Below are 24664 nucleotides of genomic sequence, written 5' to 3' on the forward strand. Positions count from 1 at the left end.
ACCTGATGTTTTAATTTCCAGACAAGGTGGTCTGCCTCGCAAAAGTGAATCATCCGAGTTCTGATGCTCGTGAGACAATCTGGCGTATTCATCTGTATTGATCTAATATCTATTCTCCATATGTTTGTTTGATTCCCTCTCAGCTTCTTTATCTTTCTGTTTTTTAGCACAGTTCAACGCAGACAAAACGGTCTCGCCCATCATGCCTCGAGCACCTCCTCCTTTCATCGTCCTCATTTCCGCCGTGGCTCTATTTGTGTGGTATGTCATATGGACGGCGAGTCCTCCTCGCGATATGTCGGCCTTTTCCTACTCGGACAAATTTCATGAAAAGCTCAAACCCAAGCTGTCACAACATGTCGTACCCGTGGCGGACACAGAAGTAGTCCACGGCGACCATGTGATGGGGAAGCTCGGGAATGAGACGCTGAAAGCCGAACTCGGTCGCGCGGCATGGAAGGTCTTGCACACCACCATGGCACGATTCCCGGACACGCCGACCCAGGATGAACAGGACGCCCTGAAAAATTACCTCTTCCTCTTCGCTCGACTATACCCGTGCGGCGAGTGTGCCGAACACTTCCAGAAGATCCTCAAAAAATACCCTCCGCAGACGTCCTCGCGGTCCAGTGCCGCCGCCTGGGCATGCTTTGTACACAATTTGGTCAACGAGCGCAAAGGAAAGCCGATCTTTGACTGCGCCAACATTGGCGACTTCTATGACTGCGGTTGTGGTGACGATGAAAAGGAGGCAATGTCTGCTGCTGGCGCGAAGAGCAGTGCTGTTGCCGCTGGCAAGTCACCGAGACACGAATCTGTAGAGATCGAAGTGGAAGGACCGACAAGAGGTGGTTGAAGTGATGGCCGTCTTCGGATTCACAGCCGCTTGAAGAAGGCGAGTATCCTCAAAACAGACCTCCATACAACCATCAGCACACTGCGGACATATTAGCGGACAAAGTGCGAGTCGGCGAGGACACTCGTTGAGAAGGGAGATTCACACCTATCCTTCTTGTTGACCCCACGAGTACTATGTTCTGTGCTTTCGATTCCCGTCGCCAGGAACGGGCTGCCTTCATCATCTTTTGCACGACATGCACTTTTGGCCCTTTTCCTGGTTGTCAAGCGCATCATGATCCGCTTGTATAGACTCGGGTTCTTTTTGCAAGGGGTTCGATTCAACGACTGGCCGTTTCCTAGAATGGGTGGCTCGGCAGGGGTTTCTGGTCTCACGGAATCAGAAGCATTTCGTTCTTGGAAAGGGTGGAGGGATCGGAAGCCGATATCGACAAAGCACACGGATCGAACATGCCAGACATCGTCAAAGGCGGGCTCTGGGACCTGAGTGCGCATGGCTTTTCTGCCACGAAGAGAGCATTTCATGCATGGTTCCGTGAGTTGGATCTTGACGTTCTTTACGACGCAGCCTCTAACGCCAGGCGAGTCACAAACTGTATCGCGGAATTTGGCCGTCGCCTCGTGTTGACAGAGGAACATATATTGCCTGCTGGTGCACATGTTTGAGCGTCTTTTTTTCCCCTTCTCTTTTCGACTGGGGGTGACGTTACGGCTCCGTGGTTTCCAGCCTTGTCGATCGATTTGTTATTCGAGGTCGTCGCTAGTAATGATGATGATGTTTGAATATGAGAGATCTGTTGAAATCGTGGTCAAGAGCAGTGAAGGAACAACGAGTTTTCATCATTTTGGAAGAAACACAAAATCTCTACAATCATCATCGTGTTGTAGAAAAGAATCATGTGGCTCCCCAGGTCCTCATCTTCAAGAGAGTCAAATTTCAGGCTTTGAAGAGAAAAAGGCAACGAGGACGTGGTTCTTTGTCCTTATTTGATCATCCATTCCTTTTCGAACCGCTCCTCCTCAAAAATAGGTTTCGACAAAGCCTCTTCGCCCAGTGCCAACAAAGAAAAGTGTTGTTCGTCCACTTGTTGGGGTTTTGTTTAGACTTTTTTCGTCTTCTCTTCTTTGTCTTCGAGTACATGCCTTGGGTACATACACGATGGGGGGGGGGCTGCGGAGGAAACTGCTGAGCGACTTTGTTGTTTTGTTTCACGTAGTTGGCCCCCGGTTGAACCATAAGATGGGAAAAGCTTGGAGAGAGACAAGAAAGAAAAGAAATGTCCCCACCGAGCGTGTTGACTCGCAAGGCACGCCTTTTTGATACCTTGGTACCACTTTGAAAGAAAAAATTAAGGCCTAAAAGAAGAAAGGATCCGTGGTTAGTAGTGCGAGGACATTCACAACAAGCTTCTGTGGAGTCAGGACGAGGCTGGATCTTCCAAGGTTCAACGTTGTCAGTGAATCGTCGGTTTGCCTTTGGGAAGACTGAAAGCTTGAACACCCAAGGGAGCAGACAGTGGGAATTCCGTTGAAGAGAAAGAAAAAAGAGGTGGGTTGGTATTTTATTTTTCCCAGACAAATTTGATTTTTGACGCTATTTGTTACGAACACTCTCTGTTTCCTAAAGACACACAGTAGTAAAGGATGCACTCACTGAGGAGGGGAGTCACCACCCCTCTTGAAGACGAGTATAATCTTTTTTTCTTTGTTCTTTCTCCCACGCTCCCCCAAACCCCCTCCCCCCCCCTTTTTTTTCTGCCTTGTTCTTTTTTCAGTAGTTCTCTCTTACTGCTTGACAAAAGGTCTCTCCGGCACGGGGTAGGCGATCTGGGCCGACATGGCGACGGTCATGGGACTCTGGCCGGTGGCCCGGGGGGACTCTCCGATAAAGTTGCTGGGGAAGCCGGGGTCCAGGGCGCTCTGACTCTCGAGGTACTTGATCTGGTCGTCGGTCAACTTGAGGCTGAGGGCCTTGATGTTGTCCTGGAGGTGCTCGACCTTGCGGCCGCCGATGATGGGGAAGACGTTGGGGGTCTTTTGCATGACGTAGGCGAGGGCCACGGTCGACAGGCTCTCCAGGCCGTGCTCGCCCGCGACCTTTTCGAGGGCGGCGCTGATCTTTTCTTCCTGGGCCGACTGGCCCCCGCCGAACATGCTCCGCAGCCCTTCGCCCTGCTGCTTGCGGGCCTCGAGTTGTTTCTTGGACTGGAACTTGCCCCCGCCGATCACGTCCCAGGGGGCCAGGGCCATGCCGAAGTGGCGGGCCATGGGGATGATGTCCCGCTCAAAGTCCCGGAGCATGACGTTCCACCGGCCCTGGTACACGCTGAAGGGGGTCTTGCCGTGCGCCCGGGCGTACGTGTTGGCCGCCGACACCACCCAGGCCGGCGAGTCCGAGATGCCCAGGTACAAAACCTTGCCCTGTTCCACCAGGATGTGGAGGCTGTCCATGACTTCCTCGATCGAAGTGGTCCAGTCCTGTTTCGTTCGTGTCAGTTTTCGACATGAAACAGAAAGAGAAAAAAAAAGAAGACTCGAAACAGAGAATGATGGGCTTTGTTTTTGATGTACTTACCCACCAATGAACGTACAAAAGGTCAATGTACTCGGTTTGAAGTTTCTTGAGGGATTCGTGGACCGAAAGGTACAAACTCTTCTTGTGATTGCCGGAATAGTTGACGGTTTTTCCAGCGCCAAGTTCATAACTACGGTAGGCAGTGGTGTACCTGGAATCAAAGCACGTCAGGAGGAGCAGAAACCAAAAAGCAGAAGCACACCTCCGGGAATTGGGTAGGTACGTCATGCGAAAGCACCTCACTGCACTGGACTTCGGAAACCACTTACTTGGTGGCGATGACCATCATGTCTCGGTTCTTCCTCTCGGCCATCCATTCTCCAATCCACTTTTCGGACTGTTCATTCTGATAATTGTTCTGTTCGTTGAGAGGAGGAGGTTGTCCCAAGTCAGTGATTTGAAGTTCTTTCCGTCGGTTGTTTACGGAGTAGTAGAAACACTCCAAAGAAAGTGTTTGAGGTCATCGAACTGAACCACTTACCGCGGTATCGACAAAGTTGCCACCAGCTTCGTAGAATGCGTCCAAGAGTTTGAAAGATTGTTCCTTGCTCATGTTACCCATGAATTTCCAAGCGTCACCGATGGACATGGCACCGAGACACAAGGGAGAAACTCGGACTCCGGCGGTGCTGGATAGAACCCTATACCGACCGAGTTCGGTGGTGGGCTCGGGAGCTGGTTTGAAAAAGTCCGACATGGTTGAAGACGGTGATTTGAAGTTATCTAGTCAAGATGATAAGAAAATGGGAAGAAGACTTTGGCAAGAGACAAGTATTGCTGCTGCTGCTGTTGTTGTTGGAAGGATGAAGAATAGACACTGATGTTGTGAGAAAATCGACAGGAAGATGTGCTCAATACTTATAGGTATTTACGAATTACGCACTCCGTATATAATAACAAGGTGGTTCAACTAACTTTATGTGGTAGATCTCTAGGTCCGAAAAGTCCACTCCCCCCTCGAACCTGACACGGTACAAAAAAGGGAAGAAGCTATGAACACCATGTTTCGTCAGTTACACAGTCGTCAGTTAGCTACCTTGGGTAGCCTTGACTCTCGTTTTCGGCAAATGGAATCATTAGTACAACAACTCCGTAGCGAGGTACATGGGAGTCGTGCGGACCCCCCCACATTTTCCTCGTTGAGGGTTGATCGGATAAAAGTGCTTCTCCCAACCGGGTGTCAAGCCCATACTTTTCGCTTTTTGCTATTTGCTTCAACTGGAATGTCCATCTGCGGCCGCGACGCCAGGGTTCCTTTCCCAGAACAAAACAAAACCAGAAAAAAAAGGCTCAACCGTCACCGTCCATTTGGTTTGGTCCTTGATCGGCCGAATCTTTCAATGTCTCCCCGTAGTACCAGCTGACGGGGAATTGCTGACAACCCCCCGTCCCTTTTCATACCCATCATTACCAGAGGTGATGTTCCTGGTCAATCGCTTCCTAGAGATGCGGACTTAAGTTCAAGGGAAATAGCGGCGATAGTGATGTGAAAAACTGAAAGAGGCCGCTAAGGCTGGTCGGTGGACAAAAAAGCCTTGCTCGAACCGGGGGGTGGAGGAACCGCACCAACGCGGACGGAGCTATTTTACCAGGGCAGGGGACCACGGAGTACAAGGTATACCAAAGTAGCAATCATCTGAGTACTGCACAGAGTATCACTTGATACCAGACACATGAGATGAAACATACAGGCAACATGTGTCAATTCACGTCTAATCCAGGTTGAAAAATTCAAAAGTCATACAGCTTCAAATCAAAAACTTTTTCTATTGCTAACTGTGTGGCCTGGCAAGCCTGATCTAATGCAGCCAGCGTAGACTTTTCCTCGTAATAAGTCTTGTTGTGTGTGTGCAAGAGAGCTCCATGGAAGCCGTGCGGAATAAAACGCCTGGGAGATGCAGATGTGCAATTATCTTCCTTATTTTTGTCTTGCAAATCAGATCATTCCCCCTTCCCATTCCCGCCAGCCTCCCAAGCTCGCGATTGTTCGTGTCGATAAAGTTCTATTTTGATCATGTCCCATAGGTTCGAAAGAGAGAGAACCCGCAGATAACTTTTGTTAAAGGCTGAAAAAAAGAATCTCGTCATAAGGCCGTGTCCGGTCGTGCAGCCTTTCTTTTGAAAAGGAGGCTTCACAAGAGTCTGTCTTCCATGCCGTGTTGAGGAGCTGATGCGCTCGCCCACTCTCTTTCGTTGCAAACCGACGCCGTGGTGTCTGTCGTTCATGCACACATCGTCTGTCCTCTGTTGACACGAGGAAGTTCGACATGCTGGGGGTATCTGAAATCAATCGGAAAAGCCAACGCTATCTATCATGTATCATGCTGTGCCCGATAAAAACTCGTCTCGGGAAAAATGCTCTGGGTCGTCATCAAAAGAGCAAGCTTGCTGCAGGACTGCCTGCCGTTTGCTCTTCAACCACCCGGTCACTCTTCCGAGAGCGCAAATGTCGAAGAAAGTGAAAAGAAAGAAAACAATCATGCTGAAAACTGGTGCCGTAAACCGTTCGAGAATGACTGAACGCCCTGAACCGTTTACCACCAAGAAGATGGACCGTTGGCACCACCTGGGTTGCCATAAGAGCCGCCGCCGCCGCTGCCACCGTATCCGCCGCCATATGCCCCGCCACCGGAACCGCCCCATGAGGGAGCCCCACCGTAGTCTGAAGTCGTTAGTATTCCGGTCCAAACAGAGGAGAGAGTGTTGGACTTACTGCTACCACCGCCGCCGCCGCCGCCGCCACCATAGCCACCAGAGCCGCCAAAGCCACCGCCATATGAAGGAGCACCGCCCATACCGCCGCCCACGCGACGCATGTCCCGAGTCGCAGAGCCTCCACGACCACCGCCGCCACGACCACGACCACGACCGCCGCCAAAGCCAGAGCTCTCGCGAGCGATGTTTTCCAAGAAGCTGGGAATTTCCTGGTGGGCTTCCTTGAGAAGTTCAATGAGCTCACGGACAATGCCACGGTTGCCCCGGTTGAAGAAAGCGGTTGCCAAACCGGTGTTTCCAGCACGACCAGTACGACCAATGCGGTGAACGTAGTCGTCAATGTCAGTAGGAAGATCGTAGTTGACAACGTGCATGACGTGGGGGATATCCAAACCACGAGCAGCAACAGCCGTGGCCACCATGATGGGGCAGCGACCGTTGCGGAAGAATTCCAGCGCACGCTCACGCTCACGCTGAGTGCGGTCACCGTGGATAGCAGTTGCTGGGAAGCCTTGGTTGATCAAGAAGTCAGACAACGTGTCAGCCATGCGCTTGGTCTCGACGAAGATCAAGGTCAGGCCGCCAGCATGAGTGTGCAGGATGTCGAGCAAGACAGAGCGCTTGTCGTTGTCCTCAACATACTCGACTTTTTGAGTGATGTTTTCCGAGGTGGAACCAACACGACCCACGGACAAGAACACATAGTCCTTCAGGAAATCGCGTGCCAGCAGTTGAATGTCTCGTGGGAAAGTGGCCGAGAACATGAGAGTCTGGCGGTTCTGGACAGTGGGCATGTCCTCGCCCTCGACGATGCGGCGGATCTGAGGCTCGAAACCCATGTCCAGCATACGATCGGCCTCGTCGAGAACCAGATACTTGATGTTGGCCAGGGAGATACGACCTCGCTCTATGAGATCGACCAAACGACCAGGAGTAGCGACCAACAGGTCACAGCCGCGCTCGATAGATCGTAGTTGAGTGCCAATGTCAGCACCGCCGTAGACAACGCATGGTCTGACCCAGGAACGGTAGGAGAACTTTCGTGCTTCATCGTAGATTTGGGAAACAAGCTCACGAGTGGGAGCAAGAATCAGAGATGTAGGAAATGCCTTTCTCTGGCGGAAACCGCCTCCGGTGGCGGGGGCGTGTGAAGGACCGGTTTGGAAGGCTTGGGAGAGGATGGGGAACAAGAAACCACCCGTCTTGCCAGAACCAGTCTGAGCACAAGCCATGAGATCTCGTCCGCCCATGACGATGGGAATCGAGTACTTCTGGACCGGTGTAGGAGTCGCGTAGGACGCAAGCTTGATGTTGCTGATCAGGTGATCATCAAGAGGAGGGTTGGTGAAAGTGTTGACAGGTTCTGGAACGTCGTGACCACTGGCTTCGACAGGAATGTCGTCGTAGTTTGCGAAGTTGATACCAGTATGCGCCTTGGTCGGGTCGTTCGGGAGACCGAACAATTCACGTTCGACCTTTGGGTTGGCAGGGCCTGGGATGTGTTGACCATCTCGCCATTGACCATCTCCTGAACCACGAGCAGAGCCGCCGCCGTGGCCGCCACCGTGACCGCCGCCGTGGCCGCCTCCAGGAGCACCATAGGCATTGGGGTTGAAAGGACGAGCACCTTGTCCTGCCCAACCGTTGGCCGAAGGCGCAGGCTTGAAGTCTTGAGCGTTGGCCCATCCGCCACCAGTGGCGTTGTTGTTATTTGCCCATGCACTGCCGTTCAAGCCCGGACCTGCGGCTGCTGGTGCAGGACCAGGACCAGCACCATCCATGTTCATCATTGGAGGACCACGGGTAGACTGGCCACGTAGATGAGGGGGGATGTAGGTACGGCCACCGGCACCCATGGGGCCAGCCGGAGCGTGTTTCGACTCATTTAGAGTGAGACCGTTCATATTCAACGAGTCGGCCATCTTGGATTTTGAGAAAGTGATGATGTTGCAAGTTGCTGAATTGAAAATGTGTTAGCTACCATCTGAAATGGAGATACTTTGTACGATGAAAACTGGAATTCTGGAAATTTCCAACGCCCTCTTCGAGTGACCAGGCTCAGGAGAAATGTGATTTGTTTCAAGCGCTGACTAACGGGAAAAGCAGCGGCTGCAGAGGGGAACTTTGTACTCACAAATTGATGGAGGTGAACGAATTTTGCGGCTGTTGTAAACTGTTTACGAGGAAGGACAGGGAAAAAATTAGCCAGACGCTGAATTTGTGAGATGAAGGATAGCGTCTAATCGGTGTGGGAAGATGGAATTGCTGTTGCTTAAAAAGCTTTCGTGTCCGCAGATAGAAGAGAGACACACAAACGCCTCTCCAAGTCTATCTGAAAGTAAAACGAAAGGCAAAGGAACAAGAAGGACAATGATGGTTGTCAGTAGAGGTGTGATGTGATTGTTTGAAGGTGAGGTGGTGAAAGAGACGGAAAAGACATTTGGAAAAAAAGGCGCAGGCAGGACTTTTTTCATGGGGCGGCGAATTGCTGGACCAACGTATCCGGACAAGTGTCGGTACAATGGTTCTCCGTAGACCAGCGCTTTGGCTGTAGTGCATTTGCCCATTGGAATTGGAAAAACTGCTCTCCGGGCTCGTACAGTCTTCCGTAGCCTGACGCCGCTATACTGGAATAGGATGGCTATCAGTAGCATTTGATTTTTATTGCTCCGTAGTGGCGATAGCATCATACGCCGTACAGTACTCCGTATTCGTACTTGCACGTGCATTTTATCAGCACCAGTCAGATGACTGCCGTGGTCATGAATGTGCTCATGCTTTTACGGTCTACGGGAACTTGGGGTCAAGCATCACTGTTTTTATCATTATTTGGCTAAGCCATGCTCTTCTCGTCGGACTTGCCAGCGTCGAGATAAGACTTGTGCAATTGTCGTCTTCTCGCGATGTACAATACAACTGCTACCAAGAGGAAGAAGCACACACCCTTCTGAACGTATGGTTGAGCGATCATCATCTCGGCTGAGCTGAATGCATCTGATGCTCCCTGAAGCTGTTCTGTGGACTGCTGGCCGTCGACCGCAGGGACCATAGCCCCTGGAGTAGCATCACTTTCTTCGTCGTCCATAAGCTCTGTCACAACACCTCAGTAAGCGGTCTGGACACAGCGACGTGGAGAGCAGTACCGGCCCTCAAAACTCAAAGTTCGGCATGAATACCTTCCGGGGGCACCTCGAGCTCTCCGCTCTTCACAATCTTGACCGCCTTGGTAGGTCGATCTTGTGCGCCCTTGGCGACGTTCTGAATCTTGTCAACGATGTCGTAACCTTCGAGGACTTCTCCAAAGACGACGTGACGGCCATCGAGCCAGCTAAGATTTCATCAGTCACACGAATTGCACACACGGTCCAGGAAAGACTGCTCACTTTGTAATAGCAGTGGTGATGAAGAATTGAGATCCGTTGGTGTTCTTTCCAGCGTTGGCCATGCTCAACTGGCCCTTCTTGGTGTGCTTCAACTTGAAGTTCTCGTCTTCAAACTTGTCTCCGTAGATCGACTTGCCACCTGTGCCATCCCCTCTCGTGAAATCACCACCTTGAATCATGAAATCCTTGATGACGCGATGGAAAGACGAGCCTTCATAGCCGAAGCCCTTCTCGCCGGTTGCCAGGGCACGAAAGTTTTCGGCGGTCTGCAAGGTTTAAATTAGACATGCAATACGGCAGGAAGGGCACACGACATACCTTTGGCACCGTCTTGCCGTAGAGGCCTAGAACAATCCGTCCCATGGGCTCATCTCCATGCTCGATGTCAAAATAGACCTTGTGGGTGATTTTGGGACCTTTGGCTGCTTCCGCAGTCTGTCCCATGAAAAGGAAAGTGGCGGTCAAAATGACCATAAGCGAGATGACAACTCGCTGGATGTTAGCCATGTCGAGGAACATGGGTATAAGATGGGTGTGGGTGGAGGAGGTTACAAGGAGAGAGGACCGGTCATAGTAGAACAAGCTGCGGAGGACACATATTTGACTAGGGGACAGTACAATGTCGAGAGGCCTGGCACGTTGTTAAAGCGGCGACCGGTTCTCGGGGTGCAGCCACTCCTAGCACGCGAAATTCTTTCCTCACAACGGATATCGGTAGTGCATTGCCCAAGTCGAAGTGAACATTCAGCTTTGAGAGGGCAGCGAGGTGGGAAGGAGTCATGGTGAGCCTATCTACTCTCCGCTCCGTAATTGTATATCTGCTAATTTGGAGGAGGTCTTCATCCTAGGGGTCAATTTCCCGGAGCACCGCTTCTTGAAGGTTTGTCGGAGCATAGATGAACGTCCATATTCTCGTGCTGACGTGCTGTTTGTATAGCGTGCCCTGGAAAAGTTCTTTGGTGTTGGAGCTCACACTCGTGCTCGAATAATGTCAAGATTCTACCTCCACGATACGATCCGAGTTGGAGAGCTGTCCCAGAACCAAGTCCTCGATCTCACAGCCCATCTCGACTCCATGAAACTCGAAAACCATCTGCGGAGACAAATAAACCAAGATATTCAACGACTAAGAGATACCGGCACGTACAGAGGAAGAAGGCATGCCATGAATTTACCTGTCCGTGGGCAAGGCACAAGGAGTCAGACCAAGAACGCCCGGTGGTTCAACAAGGTGGAAAGACACTAGAGGTCCGGAGCTGCCATTTCCCCGGTCCTTGTCTCGGGTTTGTAAATTTACAAGATCAATCAAATTCATGTTTAAGCATGTCTCCAAGGCGGCAGTACACCTTCAGGAAGTGTAGGAGCACTGCGCATGAATGTGTATGCCCACAGGAGGAGGACGACCGACACTATTTCCTTGGGAAGAGAAGGATTTACGAACTTGTCTTTATATGGGCTGCCTACATTGAGCAGCCAATTGATGGATCTATGTTCGACCAGTACTAGTACAGTACTCGCGGTCTCGTCATCCGCGGCTGATGACTTCCTTTCCACCTTATAAATTGGTGGTAACGGTCATACTGTTACTGTGTACAAGAAGCGTTGGCGGCAATCCACCGACCAAGACTTCCAGATTGCTGATATAGCCAAGACTGTCAACTTCACTCTTGTATGTACCGTCAACCGGCGCTGGGAGTGTTGTAAATATCACCGCGGTATCTTCGCTATTCTGCGATATCAATTCATTCAATATCAGGTGCTGTGCCCGACTTGGCAAATCGTTAAAGGACAATGGAATAGAGGCAGCTGACGGAAACCCAGACGGAGGCCGGGGCCGGGCACTGTCGTCTATAGTCCGCTGGTAGATTGAGCGACCGGTATCTGGCTCAGTTTCGTCCACCGTCTGCCGTCGAGGATGAGGTTCATCAGCAAACATAATGGACGGCCCGACTCCCTCCTCGCTTGCCAGCCGCGTCAGAGGCACTGGCGAAGATGTGAAATTTGGCGACGTGCCACGCTTCGAGCTGGAAACCTGTAGAGTGTTCGTAGACATGGGCGAGGGAGCGAAGCCGGCCATCGCAGCCGGACTGCGCCCACGTTGGTCTTCATTTGTGTCACCCATGAGTTTCCCATCTAGAGGCTGCAATTGAGATGGCGAAGATGTTGACTCGGACGCACCTTGGTGTCTAGGTTTCTTATGTTTCCTCTTGGATCTTTTAGAACTTGCTAGGCTGCTCTTTTTCGAGGAACTTTTGGCTTTGCTTGAAGTTCTTAAATCGGCGGAATCCGACTCGTGAAGCAGCATCTCCTCCTCAGAGGAGCTTGCTGCGGAGGCCTCATAGTTGTCTTCATCTTCGTAATTCTCATCATCTTCCTCACTCGAGGAACTTGACCCTTCAGAGTCGCTAGGGTGAGAAGCGTGCCGACTAAGCATATCATCATCAAGGCGTGAAGTCCGCATGGAGAGGCTAATGCCTAGATTGGACAAGTTCCCCAGCGAAGACTTCCTCCTGGGTCGATTAAGCAGCTTCCGCAAGCCTTCAAAACGAACCATAGAAGCTTCTCTTCTTCCTTGGAAAGAAGAATTGGGCCACTCGACATCCTCTGTCATCGAGAGCACGTCGGCAGCACTGATATCGCCGGATTGGGAGTGACCGCGGAGTGTTTGAAGCTCACGCCACCATGTTTCATCTTCCAACACCTTATCAGCCTGATCACGGGTTTCATCGTCCACGTCTTGACCATTTACGATAAAGTTGTAAGATTTCACACTACCACAAGCCAACCAGAAGACGAGCACCTCCGCTTGAATGCGAAGGTTTTCGAGCAGAGATGTAACGCGTGACCTCTCGTCTTCCACGTCAGATTCGTATTCGACAAAAACCGCGACTCGGAGTTTGAAGGCGCGCTTCCATGAAGGCACAGTGTGTAATATGCAGCCAAGTTGGAGGATAAGTGTATAGGTGTCAAAATTTGTCGTGAGGACATTTCGAGATTGGCCATCCGCCTCGGAGGTAATCTCAGCCGACATCTGAATCGGCCAAAGGTCGATAAATTTCTTCGTAACCCCTTCTGGGGCTTTGGGTAATTCCAGCTCTCCGAAGCCAACGGCGACAGCCACGTTTGTCTTGAGCTTTAATATCATGTCTTCTAGCACCATAACGTAGCTCTGGACATCGGTTCGTTTCTCGACATAGCATGAATCTGTAGGAAGCTCTCCTTTCATCATACTCTTGCTCGTCCTTCGCCTTTTGAGTGAACTGTGTTTCCTCTCTGGAGGAGGGCTGGGAACATCAACTAATGGTTGTTCTGCGCGGAATTGTTGTATGTTGTAGAAGCCGAAAACAACAATATTGGGCCGCATACCTCCCAGACCCGCCGACAGGAAAATGTTTCTCGCCCCCCACTCAATAGAAGGCGAGATAGCGACATTGACGAAGGCTTTGATCTTGGAAAAGTCGATGAATTTGTTCCAAGCGGCTTGTTGGCGTCGAGCTTCGGGTACAGAGTCACCAAAGTTTTGAGTGACAATCACATGGCCAATGATGAAAAGTGCCCCCTTCTTCAGGGAATTGCAAAACTGAATGAGTTTGTATCCTCTTCTAGGGTCGTTCACGAAGAGGAGTACCTGAGGACGCCAAAACTTGACATGTTCTGATTTCAGCCGTAACAAATACTTCCTCACCTGATGGTAAATAAGTACTTCGGAAATTGAGCCCCAAGGTTTTGGGATTGTGGTGTAATGAATGATCACAATCAGGATCAGGAGGATGGCGATTGAGCCTGAAGCAGAGAGTCCATCAACAAAAAACATACTGGCGACGCACATGACGGCACCTGCCGCTGCCGTCCACCAGCTAAAATAATGGAAAGACGGTCGGAAGTTAGGAGCCGAACCAATTCGTAGGAGGAATGTGGCAACATTAAGAGCAAAGAATGTCCTAAAGGTGGTCAGCTGTGGACAAGGATTGAATGTAGAAAACTCACATTAGATAAGTCATCGTAATCAGAGACGCAATCCTATTGATGTCAAGAACAAGAGTAAGTTGTGCTACAATAAAGGTGAAGAAGATGGCAAGGACCGGTTCGTCAGATTTCCGACTCCCTTGACCGAATATCGAAAGGCCTGGGAAGACGCTGTCACGGGCAATGGCCTGGAGCTGTTTGGCAGGACCGATAATGCCCATCAAGACGCTGAAAAAGGTTGTAGCAATCTCACCCACAAGAATGAGCGCACCGGACACGTTCGTGTCCTGAACTACGTTCACGTTCCTGTAAAATGATTCTCTCGTGACACTTGCAGCGAGGGCTATGATGACCGAGGTGTACGAGATGAATGTGAGAGCAAGTCCGCCCAAGGTGCCGCGTGGAATAGACTTGCTGGGATTCTTCAGATCACCGGACATGCTGGCCCCAGCTAGTATACCCCCAGTAGCTGGGAAGAGAATGCCAAAGAGATCCTGGTAGTTCTCTTTGCCACGTACTTGACTTCCCGCAGCGCCTCTGGTGAACTGTGGTAACAGATTTGCTTTCAGAGTCTTGATGCTCAATCCGGTAAAGTGGGTAAAGTGATTTTTGCCGAAGAATGGATGCATGACGAGGGCCGAGAGAGGAATGCTGAATGTGGCGAGCAAGAGAATGAGGAGAAGAGCATTACTGGCGCGAGCGAAGATGGAGCTCCCTGCTAGACAGATGGCGACGCAAACCACCACGACCGCTGTGCTAAACAGATACTGCCACCAAGGACCTTCAGGGATAGCATTTGCCCAATCTCCAGATTCAGACCCAAAGACATAATAGAGACAGTCGATGAGACCAGCCGCATTCATGCCAGTATTGAACACGAATCCAAGATACGAGACCAGTCCAATAGCTCCACCAAACTCAGGGCCCAGGGATCTGGAGATTAGGTAGTAAGCACCACCGCCACGCACAACACCGTTTGAGGCCACGGCAGAGATAGACATGGTTGTCAAGAGATTGATCAAGTAAGCGACGGCCAACATGCCCAGCATGCCGATAACACCGCTTTGGCCCAGAATGAAACCAAATCGGATGAACATGAGAATACTCAACACGTTCAGACTCGTAGGGACAAATACTCCTGAAAACGTACCCAGCTTGTCGGTGCCACCATTCGCTCGTGGCAGTATAGGCACTTGGTTAGAGGTGGGAGTCTCAGGTTTGGTGCTTGCAGAATGCAACTGTCCGGTCAAGGGATCCTGTGGCATAGAGGCTGCAAGATCAACTTGCCCATTAGCCCGGCCACTTTCTTGCACATTATGAACATTGTCGAAAGTCCCATACACGCCTGTCGACGAGGCTGTTTGGGGACGAGTGATCGAGGGGCTGGAAGCCGCGGACGGAACAGGTACGGGCCTCGAAGGAGAATCGGGAACAGAATCACCATGATCGTCCGGTGGTTGGCCTCGGGATTCTGATAAAGCAGCAAATGACGATCTTCGTAACAGTTGAGCAGCATCATCGGTAGCTGTGCGTGCTAAGAATGTTGGCCGACTTCGTGTGAGAGTGCCTCGTCCCAGGGCCGGCCATTCCTTTCCTCCCGTGCCAACCATGATTGCGATGGAATCCACTGTCGAAATGCCAGTCCATCATCAATACATGGCTTGAAGGTTGAGCAAATTATTGGGCATTACGAGACTGGAGAAGACGATATCTGAGGTTGTCGTACAGTGTGTGTAGTGTTGTCATCTGCGTTTTGAGATCTAGACTCGGACTCTTATCGCGTGGGGACAAGTCGTTACTTGTAGAGTCGTAGCTTGAGAACCTTCGTGACGGGCCGTCGACGGTGCTACCAGAAAGTCCTCAACCACAAACACCACGAATGCTTGTAAGATAGATACCCTGTACTGTACCAAGGTAACCGTATTGTAAAGTTGCAACAGTCGTGGCTCGGGTGGAATTTATTACGAGATGTGACGTGTGGAATGAGGAACTGATGGACACTTTTGACTCCCGTAGCCTGGGCGAAATTTTTTCTTCCTTAACAAACTTGGCTCCGAGGCTTGTTATAGTCCGTGAGTGGCACTGAATGCGAAAGATTGGTTAAGAGGTACAGTACGTCCCCTTGATGCATGGCCCAGATCTTTGCCATCCAGTCACGAGGATGAGACAGAATTCGCCGTCGCCGAGAGTGACCTGGGCATTTACGAGTGGCAGACCTCATTCTCTCGGGCCTTCAAGTTAGTCCGCCAGGAATATTTAAGCGGCGGAGCCCGAAAAGCCACCAGCATCATGGGCCACAGTCCCCCATGACCTCGTCGGCTTCCTTTGTCCATCTCGCTACCACACAATTCATACTGCATATTCCATAAGCCATTGACTGTTCTTTCTTATTCCTTTATCTAAACTCACTCGCTTATATGTCGCATTCACAAGCCTAATTCTGTACTCCATCTCTGCTGCTTGACGGATGCCTCTCATACTGCTTGTCTACAATCTCTGTCAACATGGCCTCGCCCGCACCCAAACCTCTAGACATCCGGGCTAGACGTAGTAGTCCTTCGATCACCCCAGCGGCGGCCTCTCCCAATCCTTCTACGCATTCCAGACATACCTCGATGGCCAGACTATCCTCTCCTGTCCCGTCCCATCGTCTCAACAGTCCCCCGGTTGGCCAGGTTCCGACTCCTCAGCAGATGGCTTCCGACAAGCTTGACAACGTTTTGCCCAAACTCGACAATTTCGGCTCGTTACCTGGTCCTGGGCAGTCTGCTCTCTCTACAGCCCTTGCCTCTTCGTCCAAATCACCGCCCCGTATTCACACACCTCCCATGCTTGAGACAACCCCAAGACATTCTTCAGCTGGTGCGGCCGCAGTGTCGGGCAGTCATGATCGGGTACCGAGAAGTAATTATGGGTCCTTGCTCGAAGGAAGGGATATGGCAGGAAGCCCGGCTCCTACCGAAGACGCGGAAGTGGTGAAAAGACATCTTGTGCAGCCAGATCAAGGGTCGAGCAGATACAAGGGCTCTTTGCGGATGGACCTCAATGAACGGGGAGCGGGCATGGATGAGGAAGAGTTCTCCAGTTTACGGCTACAGGGTGGTGATATAACACGTGCTGTCTATCGATGGGCTGAAGAACAAGAAGACAGTCAACTCGGGCGTGGAAAAAGAAGCAAGAGTTTCAGTTACGCCAGGCCGGAGCCTGAGAGCGAGATATTGGATATTCAAAACATCAAGGTACCTGGCGGTTTCCGCAGACATTTCCTCCGTCGAGCAGCCGAAAGCCCTGACCCTTCAAATCGAGTCTCGAATGTTGCTGGGCCAGCGGAGGATTTAATCAGAACGCAAGCAAATGGCAAATCTAAGCCTAACCCCCAGCTATTCACCAATAACTTTCTCGAATTTCTCACATTATATGGACATTTCGCGGGTGAAGAACTTGAGGAAGATGACGAAGTCTTGGAGCCTGACGAATACTTCTCTTCCGATGCTTGGGAGGAGGGCAGCGATCGAGAACCGGGGGAAGACAGCGCTTTGCTCACCCCTGGAACCGGGGGCCTGCGGAAGAGGAGACATAAAGAACGAAAGACAGGAGGCACTAACAGCAGCTTCAACGCTGCATTGCTCCTGTTGAAATCATTTGTCGGCACAGGAGTTCTCTTCCTTCCCCGCGCTTTTCTCAACGGCGGCATGCTATTCTCGTCCCTAGTCTTACTCGGGGTTGCACTTCTCAGTTTTCACTGTTTTATTCTCCTGGTCAACACGCGCAATGTGGTTGAAGCGTCTTTCGGCGACATTGGAGGTGTGTTGTATGGCAAATGGATGAGAGCTCTGATATTGTTCTCCATCGTCATCAGTCAACTCGGCTTTGTGTCGGCCTACACGGTCTTCACGTCAGAAAACTTACAGGCCTTTGTTCTGGCGGTCTCGAAATGCAAAAGCTTCATTGACATCAAATTTATGATCCTCATGCAACTGATCATCTTCCTCCCACTCAGTCTGATTCGAGAAATCGGCAAGCTCGGCTTCACGGCTCTCATCGCCGACGCATTCATCATGTTGGGACTGATATATCTGTATTACTACGACATTGCGACCATTGTCTTCAACCGCGGCGTCTCCGACATCACCCAGTTCAACCCTTCCACGTGGACACTCTTCATCGGGACGGCCATCTTTACCTTTGAAGGGGTTGGGCTTATCATTCCCATCCAAGAGTCGATGAAGAAACCGCACAAGTTCCCCGAAGTGCTTGGCATCGTCATGGTCATCATCACGGTCCTCTTCACCTCGATCGGCGCGTTGTCGTATGCCGCCTACGGATCAAAGACCAAGACGGTCGTCATCCTCAACCTGCCGCAGGACAGCAAAATGGTGAACGCGGTCCAGTTTTTATACTCGCTCGCCATCCTGCTCAGCACGCCGCTCCAGCTCTTCCCGGCCATCCGCATCATGGAGAACGAACTGTTCACGCGGTCCGGCAAGTACAACCCGTACATCAAGTGGCAGAAGAACGTTTTCCGCTTCTTTTTGGTCTGTGTCTGCTCGCTGATCGCCTGGGGAGGGGCGGGCGACTTGGACAAGTTCGTCGCGCTCGTCGGCAGTTTCGCCTGCATCCCGCTCGTCTACATATACCCTCCCATGCTCCACTTGAAGGCCGTGGCCAGGGGTCCGTGGCAACGGGGGTTGGACTATGTGGTTTGTGTCTTTGGGGTGGCGGGTTGCGTGTACACCACCGTGCTCACGGTGCAGCAGTGGGCCGGTGGAAGTTCAGGCAAGGCACCCGGCTATTGTGATTCCTGAATTTCATTGACGGAAAGAGGATCGGAGAGAGAGAGAGAGAGAGAGAGAGAGAGAGACGAATTGAAGGGCGCATCGCAGCTTGTATTGTGAACAATATCCAATGTACCACTCCGTAAAGGGTGAAGATGTCAATAGCGATCGTGACAGACACGATGTCCGAGCCAGGACATGTACGAGTACAGTCTCGGTTCAGAATGAAAGATACTTGTACATACTATACATGACAGGTATTCAGTGCCATCTCAAAAATATGTACGGAATATATAATACATTGTAATGTTGCACGTATGACGGGCGCGCTGGGCTGGATGATCAACATGTCCCCGGGTAGGTAAAAAATCAATTGTCGGAAAGCAGCATGGGGAACAACTGCGGCACCGTCGACCTTGCTTTCTTCTTCCCCTTCTTCTTGTCGTCGTCGGGCGAAGTTGGCGGTGCAGGTGCAGGGGGTGGACATCCGAAGGTCAGGTCGGCGCCGACCCGGGCGTGCGCGAACGTCCTCTTGGAGTCTTCCACCTCCATCATGTCGAGGGCCACCTTCATCCGCCCCGGCATGAACGGCTGTAGGAGGATCGCGGTGATCCGGATCGACTCGGCGCTCACGTAGACGCCGTAGTGGCACAGCCGGAGCTCGTCGGGGTCGGTGCTGTTCACACGGCCCCAGAGGGCCGCGTTGTGGAAGAACTTGTTGGTGTTTCTGATCAGCTCGACGATGTGGTGAGCCGCCGTCCTCGGGTTGGGTTCCCTCATGGCCTTGTCCGTCCGTTCCCGTACCACCGCCAACTGCCTGTTGAGGGTTCGGATGTTTTCGCCTAACGTCTGGAGGTCTCCTCCTCCTCCTCCTCCTCCTCCTCCTCCTCCTCCACCACCACCACCTGCGTTGTCGCCATCATCGAGACTCTGGTCTTCGGCAGCAAAGAAATCGGAAAAGCCCTTGGCGTCTTCCGCGACGAGCCTGACGGATTCTTGAACGTTGAACTGCTTACTCTTGAATACTCGCTGGAGTAAATTGCCAAAACCGTCCTTCAAGATGTGATTGTACGTCCCGGCAACTCGAGAATTCTCGTACATGGCGTCATCGACGATCCCGCCGTGGTACGCCATGTAGAACCTTATGGCGTCGACCCCGTACCTGTCCATGGCGAGAAACGGATTGACCCCGTTGCCGGAGGATTTGGACATCTTTTCGTTGTTCATCGTCCAGTGGGCGTGGGACAGAAACTTCCCGGTCAGGGGGAGTTTCAGGGCCATCAGGAAAGCGGGCCAGTAGATGGTGTGGAACCGAATGATGTCCTTGCCGATGACCTGGCAGTCGGGCGGCCACATCGAACCAGGCTTGTCCGCGCCACGACCACCAAACGGGTAGCCGGTCATTGTCAGGTAGTTCAACAGCGCATCCAGCCACACGTATATCGTCTGGCTGTCGTCGCCGGGCACCGGAATCCCCCACGACAGGCGAGACGAGGGTCTCGATACGGAGAGGTCGCTGAGCCCACTCTCAATCTCCTTCATCACCAACGCCATGCGTTGTTTGGGGACGATGGTGGTCGGGTTCTTCGCGTAGTGTTCGAGCAGGGCATCCCGAAAGGCGGACAACCTGAAATGGTAGTTGGTCTCCGAGGTCCATTCCACCTCCTTCCCCGTCTCCATCGAGACGATCTTGGTGTCGCCGGTCGAAGGGTCGAGGATCCTCTGGACCTGCGTTTCGGGGTAGAAGGTCTCGTCGCTCACGCAGTACCACCCCTCGTGGCTCGCCTCGTAGATGTAGCCTCCGTGGTTGAGCTCGCTCCAGACGTGCTCCACCACCCCCTTGTGGTCGGCGTCGGTGGTCCGGATGAACCGGTCGTAGCTGATGTTGGCGGCGTCGCAGAGCGCCTTGAACTGCTCCGCGTGACGGTCGCAGAAGAGCTTCACGTCAGTGTTCGCCCGCTGCGCCGCCTTTTGTATCTTCATGCCATGCTCGTCGGTGCCCGTCAGGAGCGTGGCCCTTTCGTCGCCGCAGAGTTTCGCCCATCGTTTCAGTACGTCCGTGAGGACAAGCGTGTACAAGTGACCGACGTGAGGAGCTTATCAACACACACACACACACACATGCTTAGCCAAAGACGCCCACGGCTCAGAGTCCTGGCGGGGGAGAATCTCACCTGAGTTGACGTAGAAGATGGGCGAAGTCACATAGTAAGGCTTCTTCTTCTTGTCGGTGTCGTCGAGCAGAGGCTCGACCGTTGCGAAAGCGCGTCGTGGGAACGATCGATTGATGGCGAAGGAGGATTGGTACTTGCACCGTGCGGCGGAGGCTCGACACTGGAGAAAGAAGCTCCGAGCACGCTGCTCCAGGGCAAGCATGGTGCTGCCGGTTCGATATATTTGCTCGTGGTATTCAGAGCCTAAGATGTTCGTTCGAATACGATCAGTCCGCAGTCCGAGTGATCTTCCTAGAAGCTCCAAAAAAAAATATTTCCCCGCTTGGAGTTTGAGGAGCGGCAAGGCTTTACAAGGCTGTCTATAGAAGGCTGACGCTCTCTCTCTCTACTGCTGGAATATTCAATCGGCGAGGATAAGTAGAACCTTGACAAGCAAGAAGCCACCTAGGTAGTCATATGACAAATATGAAGATTGATTGCGACGTAGAAATCAAACCTCGACTCAAATATAAATTACCCCCTTGAGACAGGGCCACCGCCCTTAGCCATGCGCCGTCGGAAGTACATTATGTCCTGCAAATAGTAGACCAGCTACCATTCCCAACGCAACGTGGAGCATCATTGGCAAGATTGCTCTTTCAACCAAACAACCGTCACGTCCTCCGCAGACAGAACAAAGGATACCATATGACCTAACGCCGACCTGGTAAAGCGACTCTGCCCTCCCTTGCAATGGTCCAACGTTCATATAGGACTGCCACCACCAATAACACATCATTATTCATGAATCCTTCTGTATCTGCATATTCGCCTTGACTCGTTCAATAAGTTGAGCTCTAGTCATTTTGGTGCCTGGCTCCAGATTCCGCTGTTGTACAAAGTCAGTTTCCATACTCAATCACACAAAAGCAAAAGCGAATTCGCCTTGGTTGGACTGACCAGCTTCAACCATCGTTTGAGTTCTGTCTCGGTCCAATATTCTGGATCTGAACCACGTCTACAGTTCAGTTTGTGTTTTGCACGAGAAAGAAGATACCAGCCAGTAAAGAGGTACCTAGGCTGTTTAGGTGAACCGGGGCAAACAACGTACCACCTTTCGGGTCGCGCTCGGCAGGGAACAATTCTCCTCCCCAAAAATTCCACAAGGATGCGACGGTGACGAGTCCAGCGAAGCCTATGAACAATTGGTGAAAGTCAACCATTGTTCCACATTGACCGCAGAAGTAATGGGAATTGGGAAACGTCAAGAAGCCCCGAACGGTGTGTTGTTGTTTGCGCGATGATGATATCAGAAAAGCCGGGAGCCTGAAGAGGGACAGACGCACCGAAGAATAGGCGCTAGAGGGGAAAAGACGAAGTCAGTAATTGTAGGAGAAGAACAGAACGAGAACAAGGAAAGAAAAGGGGACACTAAAGTAATAAACAGGAATAGGTCCGGAGTAGGTGGTGACCTTACGCGAGACTGTAAAGCCCGATCCACGGCGGTGGGCATGTTGGTTACCCAGTCTCCTGTTTGCCAAACAAGTTGTCGTCCGAGGTATTTTAGGTAGATGGTCAGTGATGTCCGTACAGATACTGAGGAGCACAGTGTTGAAGATTCAGTCACCAGTCAATAAGATAAGTGGCATTTACTTGCAAGGCTGAGAAGAAAACGAGGATGCCTAATTGAGATAAGAGAAGAGGCGAATATTTATCGTACATATTTACTCCTCATTGGCTCACGATGGATTAGTTACAACATCACGTCACAGACCAAATTGGATCACAGGGACTAATCTGGATGACGATTGAGACTGTCTCTAATTGAACCATCTGCAATGAAGTGAAATGTCGCGACCATCCCAGACCAACTTATTACCATTCTAGCCGATCATCACAAACAAGTCTCACATCGTATCGCTCATTTCTCTCCCAGACCTTCTTGCCCGAGTTGCAACCAGCGACAATCCTTCGCAGTTCCGACACCATGCCGCCAGGTCCGCTCGCAAATACCGACGTCGTTCCGCACACTGTCGTCTCTACAAAGTCGCGGACGAGGGAATCGAGATCGGGATGCCTCGATTGTGCACTTTCTACATCGGAGGGGTGCTGGACTGTAAGGTCTACTGCGCCGGCCTTTTCTGACGAGATCCTAGCTGAGGTGATGTCTGTTGCGCCTTTCGTGCGCGGAGCGTTTGCATACGCGTCGAGGATTTCAGTGTCGGTTTCGGACTGACCAGTCTCTCTGGTGACATGGATGCGAATTTTCAGATGGTGACTCCGCCCACGTTCTTGCAACGCTCTCAACTCTGCGTTGATCCATGCCAAATCGTCCTTCCTTCGGATCGCCCAGATCAACTCGATTTTCCGATCGGGCTGGGGAGGCTGTTGGATGACATCGAATAGTACCGGTAGGACAAAAGTCACACCAGTGCCGCCTGCGACGCAAAGAACGTTTGTGTCCGGCAACAAGTGGCGGGTGATTGAGTCTCCATAGGGACCGGTCAATATTACTGGCGTGGTCGAGGCCACCATATTGGCGTCCTTCTGTCCCTCGCTGGTGGATGCTTCCTGGTTTGCAGATAGGGTTGCTAGAGTTTTGGTTGCGCCTTTCTTAGCCCTGATGATATACGTGTGGGACTGACACCCGGACTTGCCACTAGCTTCGCCGATGGACGTGAATGGGTGCGCCTGCCATATACTCACTTCAGGGAAGCAAAGATAGAAGTGTGCGCCGACAGCCCAGGCACTCTGAGGATGTACGAAGTCGAGACGCAACACATCACCATTGATGTCGTCAGAAAATCGAGATATGTGAGCTGTGACACTTCTAAATCGCATTCTGCCACCCTCGACGTAGTTATAATGCAACAAGCCCGTCCTAGCCAGTCGTATGCCGCGGTCAACAAGCCATACAATGAGTGAGGATATGAGGTAACAATTGAGCTTTGACCAGTGTCCCCAGCAAGCTCCGACAAAAAGCATTGCGACGACGTAATGTGACTTGCGAAAGAACTCATAGCCAGTCTGTCGAATGGCCCATGGCGTGCTCGAGATGAGGATGATGGTCAACAAGAACATCGCCACCACCCCCCAAATCATGTATCGTTGCTGTATCCATTCGAGACCGGTCTCCGGTTGCGGTTGGTATAGTCTCATTTCGACGACACACCATCCAATGGTGTGTAGTGCAGACTGAACATATATGATATAACCGAGCCATCGGTGCAAGAAGTTGAAATGTTGGTATGGAATGCCCGTCGTTAGAGAAAGGAGGGATTCCCGAGAAGATAACAGTATTGAAAATGGCATCAAGGCATAGGCGAGCACGCCAACTCGATCCGCCCACGGACCTACGCCAGTGCGTGTATTGTAGACTCCAGGCATGTTCTTCACCGGGGTAACCCATGTTTTGTAGGTGATACCGACGAATGTCCATATCGTCAGATATACTGTCAAGATAAACAAGACCAGAACCTGGAGCCGAGTGACCCGTCCAAACAAAGTCCTGAGGCAGTCCGGAAGTAGATAATGGCGACTGAACGAGGCAACTGTCCTCTGAACGCGGCGTACCGTGTTTGGTGACTTCTGCGACGCTGATGAGAGGCGCCGCGCCACGGCCCAGATAAAGAAGATTCCCAGAATGGTTGCCCAAAGAATACCACAATACAGCATACCCAGGTCGTGGGAGTGATACACACTGTCTAGATAGCTGCACGAACCTGCATCATTGGTACAAGGCACGGCTCTGTCCGCGTAACCCCAATGGTGCTGGAGGGTTTTGGCGTCGCTCATATTCTGAATATGCCTTGGGTCCAACATGGTTGCGGTTGAAGGAAGAAGTATACCAATTTCTCAAACGAATGCTCCAGACGACAATGAACTTCAGGATGAAATCGCGACCGTTGAAGCGAGGTCAAGTATAGTGAGTCTACAATACACCTCTGGACATGTGGGACGCTGTCTTTCGTGTAGCCCCCTGTCGCCTTGGCCTGGCCAACATCTTGTCGGCCCCACGACCTGTGCCATCGAGAGGAGTTGCAAATGTGCTCGAACGTGCTCGATACTCTGGACTAATGTACATGGATTGTTCCAAGACATCAAAGTTGAAAAGTGAGAGGCTTGAAGTAAAGTTGCCAAGACCCATGAGCAGATTTCCGAGCTGGTTGAGCACGTTTTCCTGCAGCACAATCCACCGGCCCCTTACTGAGAATGGATAGAACTGCCAGATCAAGACGA

General features: G+C 51.6%; 10 protein-coding genes across 13 annotated transcripts; 3 read left to right on the forward strand and 7 right to left on the reverse strand.

Moving 5' to 3' along the window:
* The first annotated feature begins 53 nt into the window (after positions 1–53).
* On the forward strand, positions 54–2511 carry PV06_10746 (uncharacterized protein). Its single transcript, XM_016412321.1, has one exon. The coding sequence runs from the start codon at positions 203–205 to the stop codon at positions 854–856; it is 654 nt and encodes a 217-aa protein (XP_016257335.1). The 5' UTR covers positions 54–202; the 3' UTR covers positions 857–2511.
* PV06_10747 (uncharacterized protein) lies at positions 949–1353 on the reverse strand (the record flags this gene model as incomplete). The annotated part of the gene is made up of 1 exon (XM_016412322.1): positions 949–1353. One exon carries the CDS (start codon positions 1351–1353, stop codon positions 949–951), a length of 405 nt encoding a protein of 134 aa, XP_016257336.1.
* A 102-nt stretch (positions 2512–2613) lies between the features above and the next one.
* PV06_10748 lies at positions 2614–4231 on the reverse strand. 2 transcript variants are annotated; one of them, XM_016412323.1, is made up of 4 exons: positions 3915–4231; positions 3703–3791; positions 3434–3584; positions 2614–3336 (listed from the first exon to the last, which is right to left on the reverse strand). In XM_016412323.1, exons 1-4 carry the CDS (start codon positions 4128–4130, stop codon positions 2644–2646), a joined length of 1149 nt encoding a protein of 382 aa, XP_016257337.1. In that variant the 5' UTR covers positions 4131–4231; the 3' UTR covers positions 2614–2643. The 2 variants fall into 2 exon arrangements, with proteins under 2 accessions (XP_016257337.1, XP_016257338.1); XM_016412324.1 differs by lacking the exon at positions 3915–4231 and having other exon boundaries at positions 3703–3822.
* A 949-nt stretch (positions 4232–5180) lies between these two features.
* Positions 5181–8593, reverse strand: PV06_10749 (ATP-dependent RNA helicase ded1). The gene is made up of 3 exons (XM_016412325.1): positions 8283–8593; positions 6147–8105; positions 5181–6095 (listed from the first exon to the last, which is right to left on the reverse strand). The coding sequence occupies exons 2-3, from the start codon at positions 8068–8070 to the stop codon at positions 5968–5970; spliced, it is 2052 nt and encodes a 683-aa protein (XP_016257339.1). The 5' UTR covers positions 8071–8105; positions 8283–8593; the 3' UTR covers positions 5181–5967.
* A 358-nt stretch (positions 8594–8951) lies between these two features.
* On the reverse strand, positions 8952–10114 carry PV06_10750 (peptidyl-prolyl cis-trans isomerase B). Of its 3 annotated transcripts, none has more exons than XM_016412326.1 (4): positions 9850–10114; positions 9532–9797; positions 9325–9476; positions 8952–9238 (listed from the first exon to the last, which is right to left on the reverse strand). In XM_016412326.1, the coding sequence occupies exons 1-4, from the start codon at positions 10048–10050 to the stop codon at positions 8982–8984; spliced, it is 876 nt and encodes a 291-aa protein (XP_016257340.1). In that variant the 5' UTR covers positions 10051–10114; the 3' UTR covers positions 8952–8981. The 3 variants fall into 3 exon arrangements, with proteins under 3 accessions (XP_016257340.1, XP_016257342.1, XP_016257341.1); XM_016412328.1 differs by having other exon boundaries at positions 9292–9476; XM_016412327.1 differs by having other exon boundaries at positions 8952–9476.
* A 134-nt stretch (positions 10115–10248) lies between these two features.
* On the forward strand, positions 10249–11702 carry PV06_10751 (30S ribosomal protein S13). The gene is made up of 3 exons (XM_016412329.1): positions 10249–10313; positions 10367–10411; positions 10469–11702. Exons 1-3 carry the CDS (start codon positions 10311–10313, stop codon positions 10775–10777), a joined length of 357 nt encoding a protein of 118 aa, XP_016257343.1. The 5' UTR covers positions 10249–10310; the 3' UTR covers positions 10778–11702.
* On the reverse strand, positions 10938–15532 carry PV06_10752 (uncharacterized protein). The gene is made up of 2 exons (XM_016412330.1): positions 13519–15532; positions 10938–13472 (listed from the first exon to the last, which is right to left on the reverse strand). The coding sequence occupies exons 1-2, from the start codon at positions 15105–15107 to the stop codon at positions 11087–11089; spliced, it is 3975 nt and encodes a 1324-aa protein (XP_016257344.1). The 5' UTR covers positions 15108–15532; the 3' UTR covers positions 10938–11086.
* A 239-nt stretch (positions 15533–15771) lies between these two features.
* Positions 15772–18604, forward strand: PV06_10753 (uncharacterized protein). The gene has a single exon (XM_016412331.1). It carries the CDS (start codon positions 16002–16004, stop codon positions 18300–18302), a length of 2301 nt encoding a protein of 766 aa, XP_016257345.1. The 5' UTR covers positions 15772–16001; the 3' UTR covers positions 18303–18604.
* PV06_10754 (methionine-tRNA ligase) lies at positions 18527–20738 on the reverse strand. Its single transcript, XM_016412332.1, has 2 exons — positions 20447–20738; positions 18527–20368 (listed from the first exon to the last, which is right to left on the reverse strand). Exons 1-2 carry the CDS (start codon positions 20646–20648, stop codon positions 18642–18644), a joined length of 1929 nt encoding a protein of 642 aa, XP_016257346.1. The 5' UTR covers positions 20649–20738; the 3' UTR covers positions 18527–18641.
* A 1349-nt stretch (positions 20739–22087) lies between these two features.
* Positions 22088–24504, reverse strand: PV06_10755 (uncharacterized protein). The gene has a single exon (XM_016412333.1). It carries the CDS (start codon positions 24245–24247, stop codon positions 22301–22303), a length of 1947 nt encoding a protein of 648 aa, XP_016257347.1. The 5' UTR covers positions 24248–24504; the 3' UTR covers positions 22088–22300.
* Between the last annotated feature and the right edge of the window lie 160 nt (positions 24505–24664).

The sequence above is a fragment of the Exophiala oligosperma genome, assembly GCF_000835515.1.
Source record: "Exophiala oligosperma strain CBS 72588 unplaced genomic scaffold supercont1.15, whole genome shotgun sequence".
Taxonomy (NCBI): domain Eukaryota; kingdom Fungi; phylum Ascomycota; class Eurotiomycetes; order Chaetothyriales; family Herpotrichiellaceae; genus Exophiala; species Exophiala oligosperma.

Bases quoted from the DNA above. Each gene is read 5' to 3' on its own strand.
- PV06_10746 (XM_016412321.1), top strand. From the start codon at position 203: ATGCCTCGAGCACCTCCTCCTTTCATCGTCCTCATTTCCGCCGTGGCT.
- PV06_10748 (XM_016412323.1), bottom strand. From the start codon at position 4,130: ATGTCGGACTTTTTCAAACCAGCTCCCGAGCCCACCACCGAACTCGGT. The intron at 3,792-3,914 runs GTAAGTGGTTCA...CTCAACGAACAG, and splicing joins GCAACTTTGTCGATACCGCG to AACAATTATCAGAATGAACA. The intron at 3,337-3,433 runs GTAAGTACATCA...CGAACGAAACAG, and splicing joins TTTTGTACGTTCATTGGTGG to GACTGGACCACTTCGATCGA.
- PV06_10749 (XM_016412325.1), bottom strand. From the start codon at position 8,070: ATGGCCGACTCGTTGAATATGAACGGTCTCACTCTAAATGAGTCGAAA. The intron at 6,096-6,146 runs GTAAGTCCAACA...TAACGACTTCAG, and splicing joins CGGCGGCGGCGGTGGTAGCA to ACTACGGTGGGGCTCCCTCA.
- PV06_10750 (XM_016412326.1), bottom strand. From the start codon at position 10,050: ATGTTCCTCGACATGGCTAACATCCAGCGAGTTGTCATCTCGCTTATG. The intron at 9,477-9,531 runs GTGAGCAGTCTT...ATGAAATCTTAG, and splicing joins ATCACCACTGCTATTACAAA to CTGGCTCGATGGCCGTCACG. The intron at 9,239-9,324 runs GTATTCATGCCG...GTGTTGTGACAG, and splicing joins GCTCGAGGTGCCCCCGGAAG to AGCTTATGGACGACGAAGAA.
- PV06_10751 (XM_016412329.1), top strand. The intron at 10,412-10,468 runs GTTTGTCGGAGC...CTGTTTGTATAG, and splicing joins CGGAGCACCGCTTCTTGAAG to CGTGCCCTGGAAAAGTTCTT.
- PV06_10752 (XM_016412330.1), bottom strand. From the start codon at position 15,107: ATGGTTGGCACGGGAGGAAAGGAATGGCCGGCCCTGGGACGAGGCACT. The intron at 13,473-13,518 runs GTGAGTTTTCTA...GACCACCTTTAG, and splicing joins ATTACGATGACTTATCTAAT to GACATTCTTTGCTCTTAATG.
- PV06_10753 (XM_016412331.1), top strand. From the start codon at position 16,002: ATGGCCTCGCCCGCACCCAAACCTCTAGACATCCGGGCTAGACGTAGT.
- PV06_10754 (XM_016412332.1), bottom strand. From the start codon at position 20,648: ATGCTTGCCCTGGAGCAGCGTGCTCGGAGCTTCTTTCTCCAGTGTCGA. The intron at 20,369-20,446 runs GTGAGATTCTCC...TGTGTTGATAAG, and splicing joins CATCTTCTACGTCAACTCAG to CTCCTCACGTCGGTCACTTG.
- PV06_10755 (XM_016412333.1), bottom strand. From the start codon at position 24,247: ATGTTGGACCCAAGGCATATTCAGAATATGAGCGACGCCAAAACCCTC.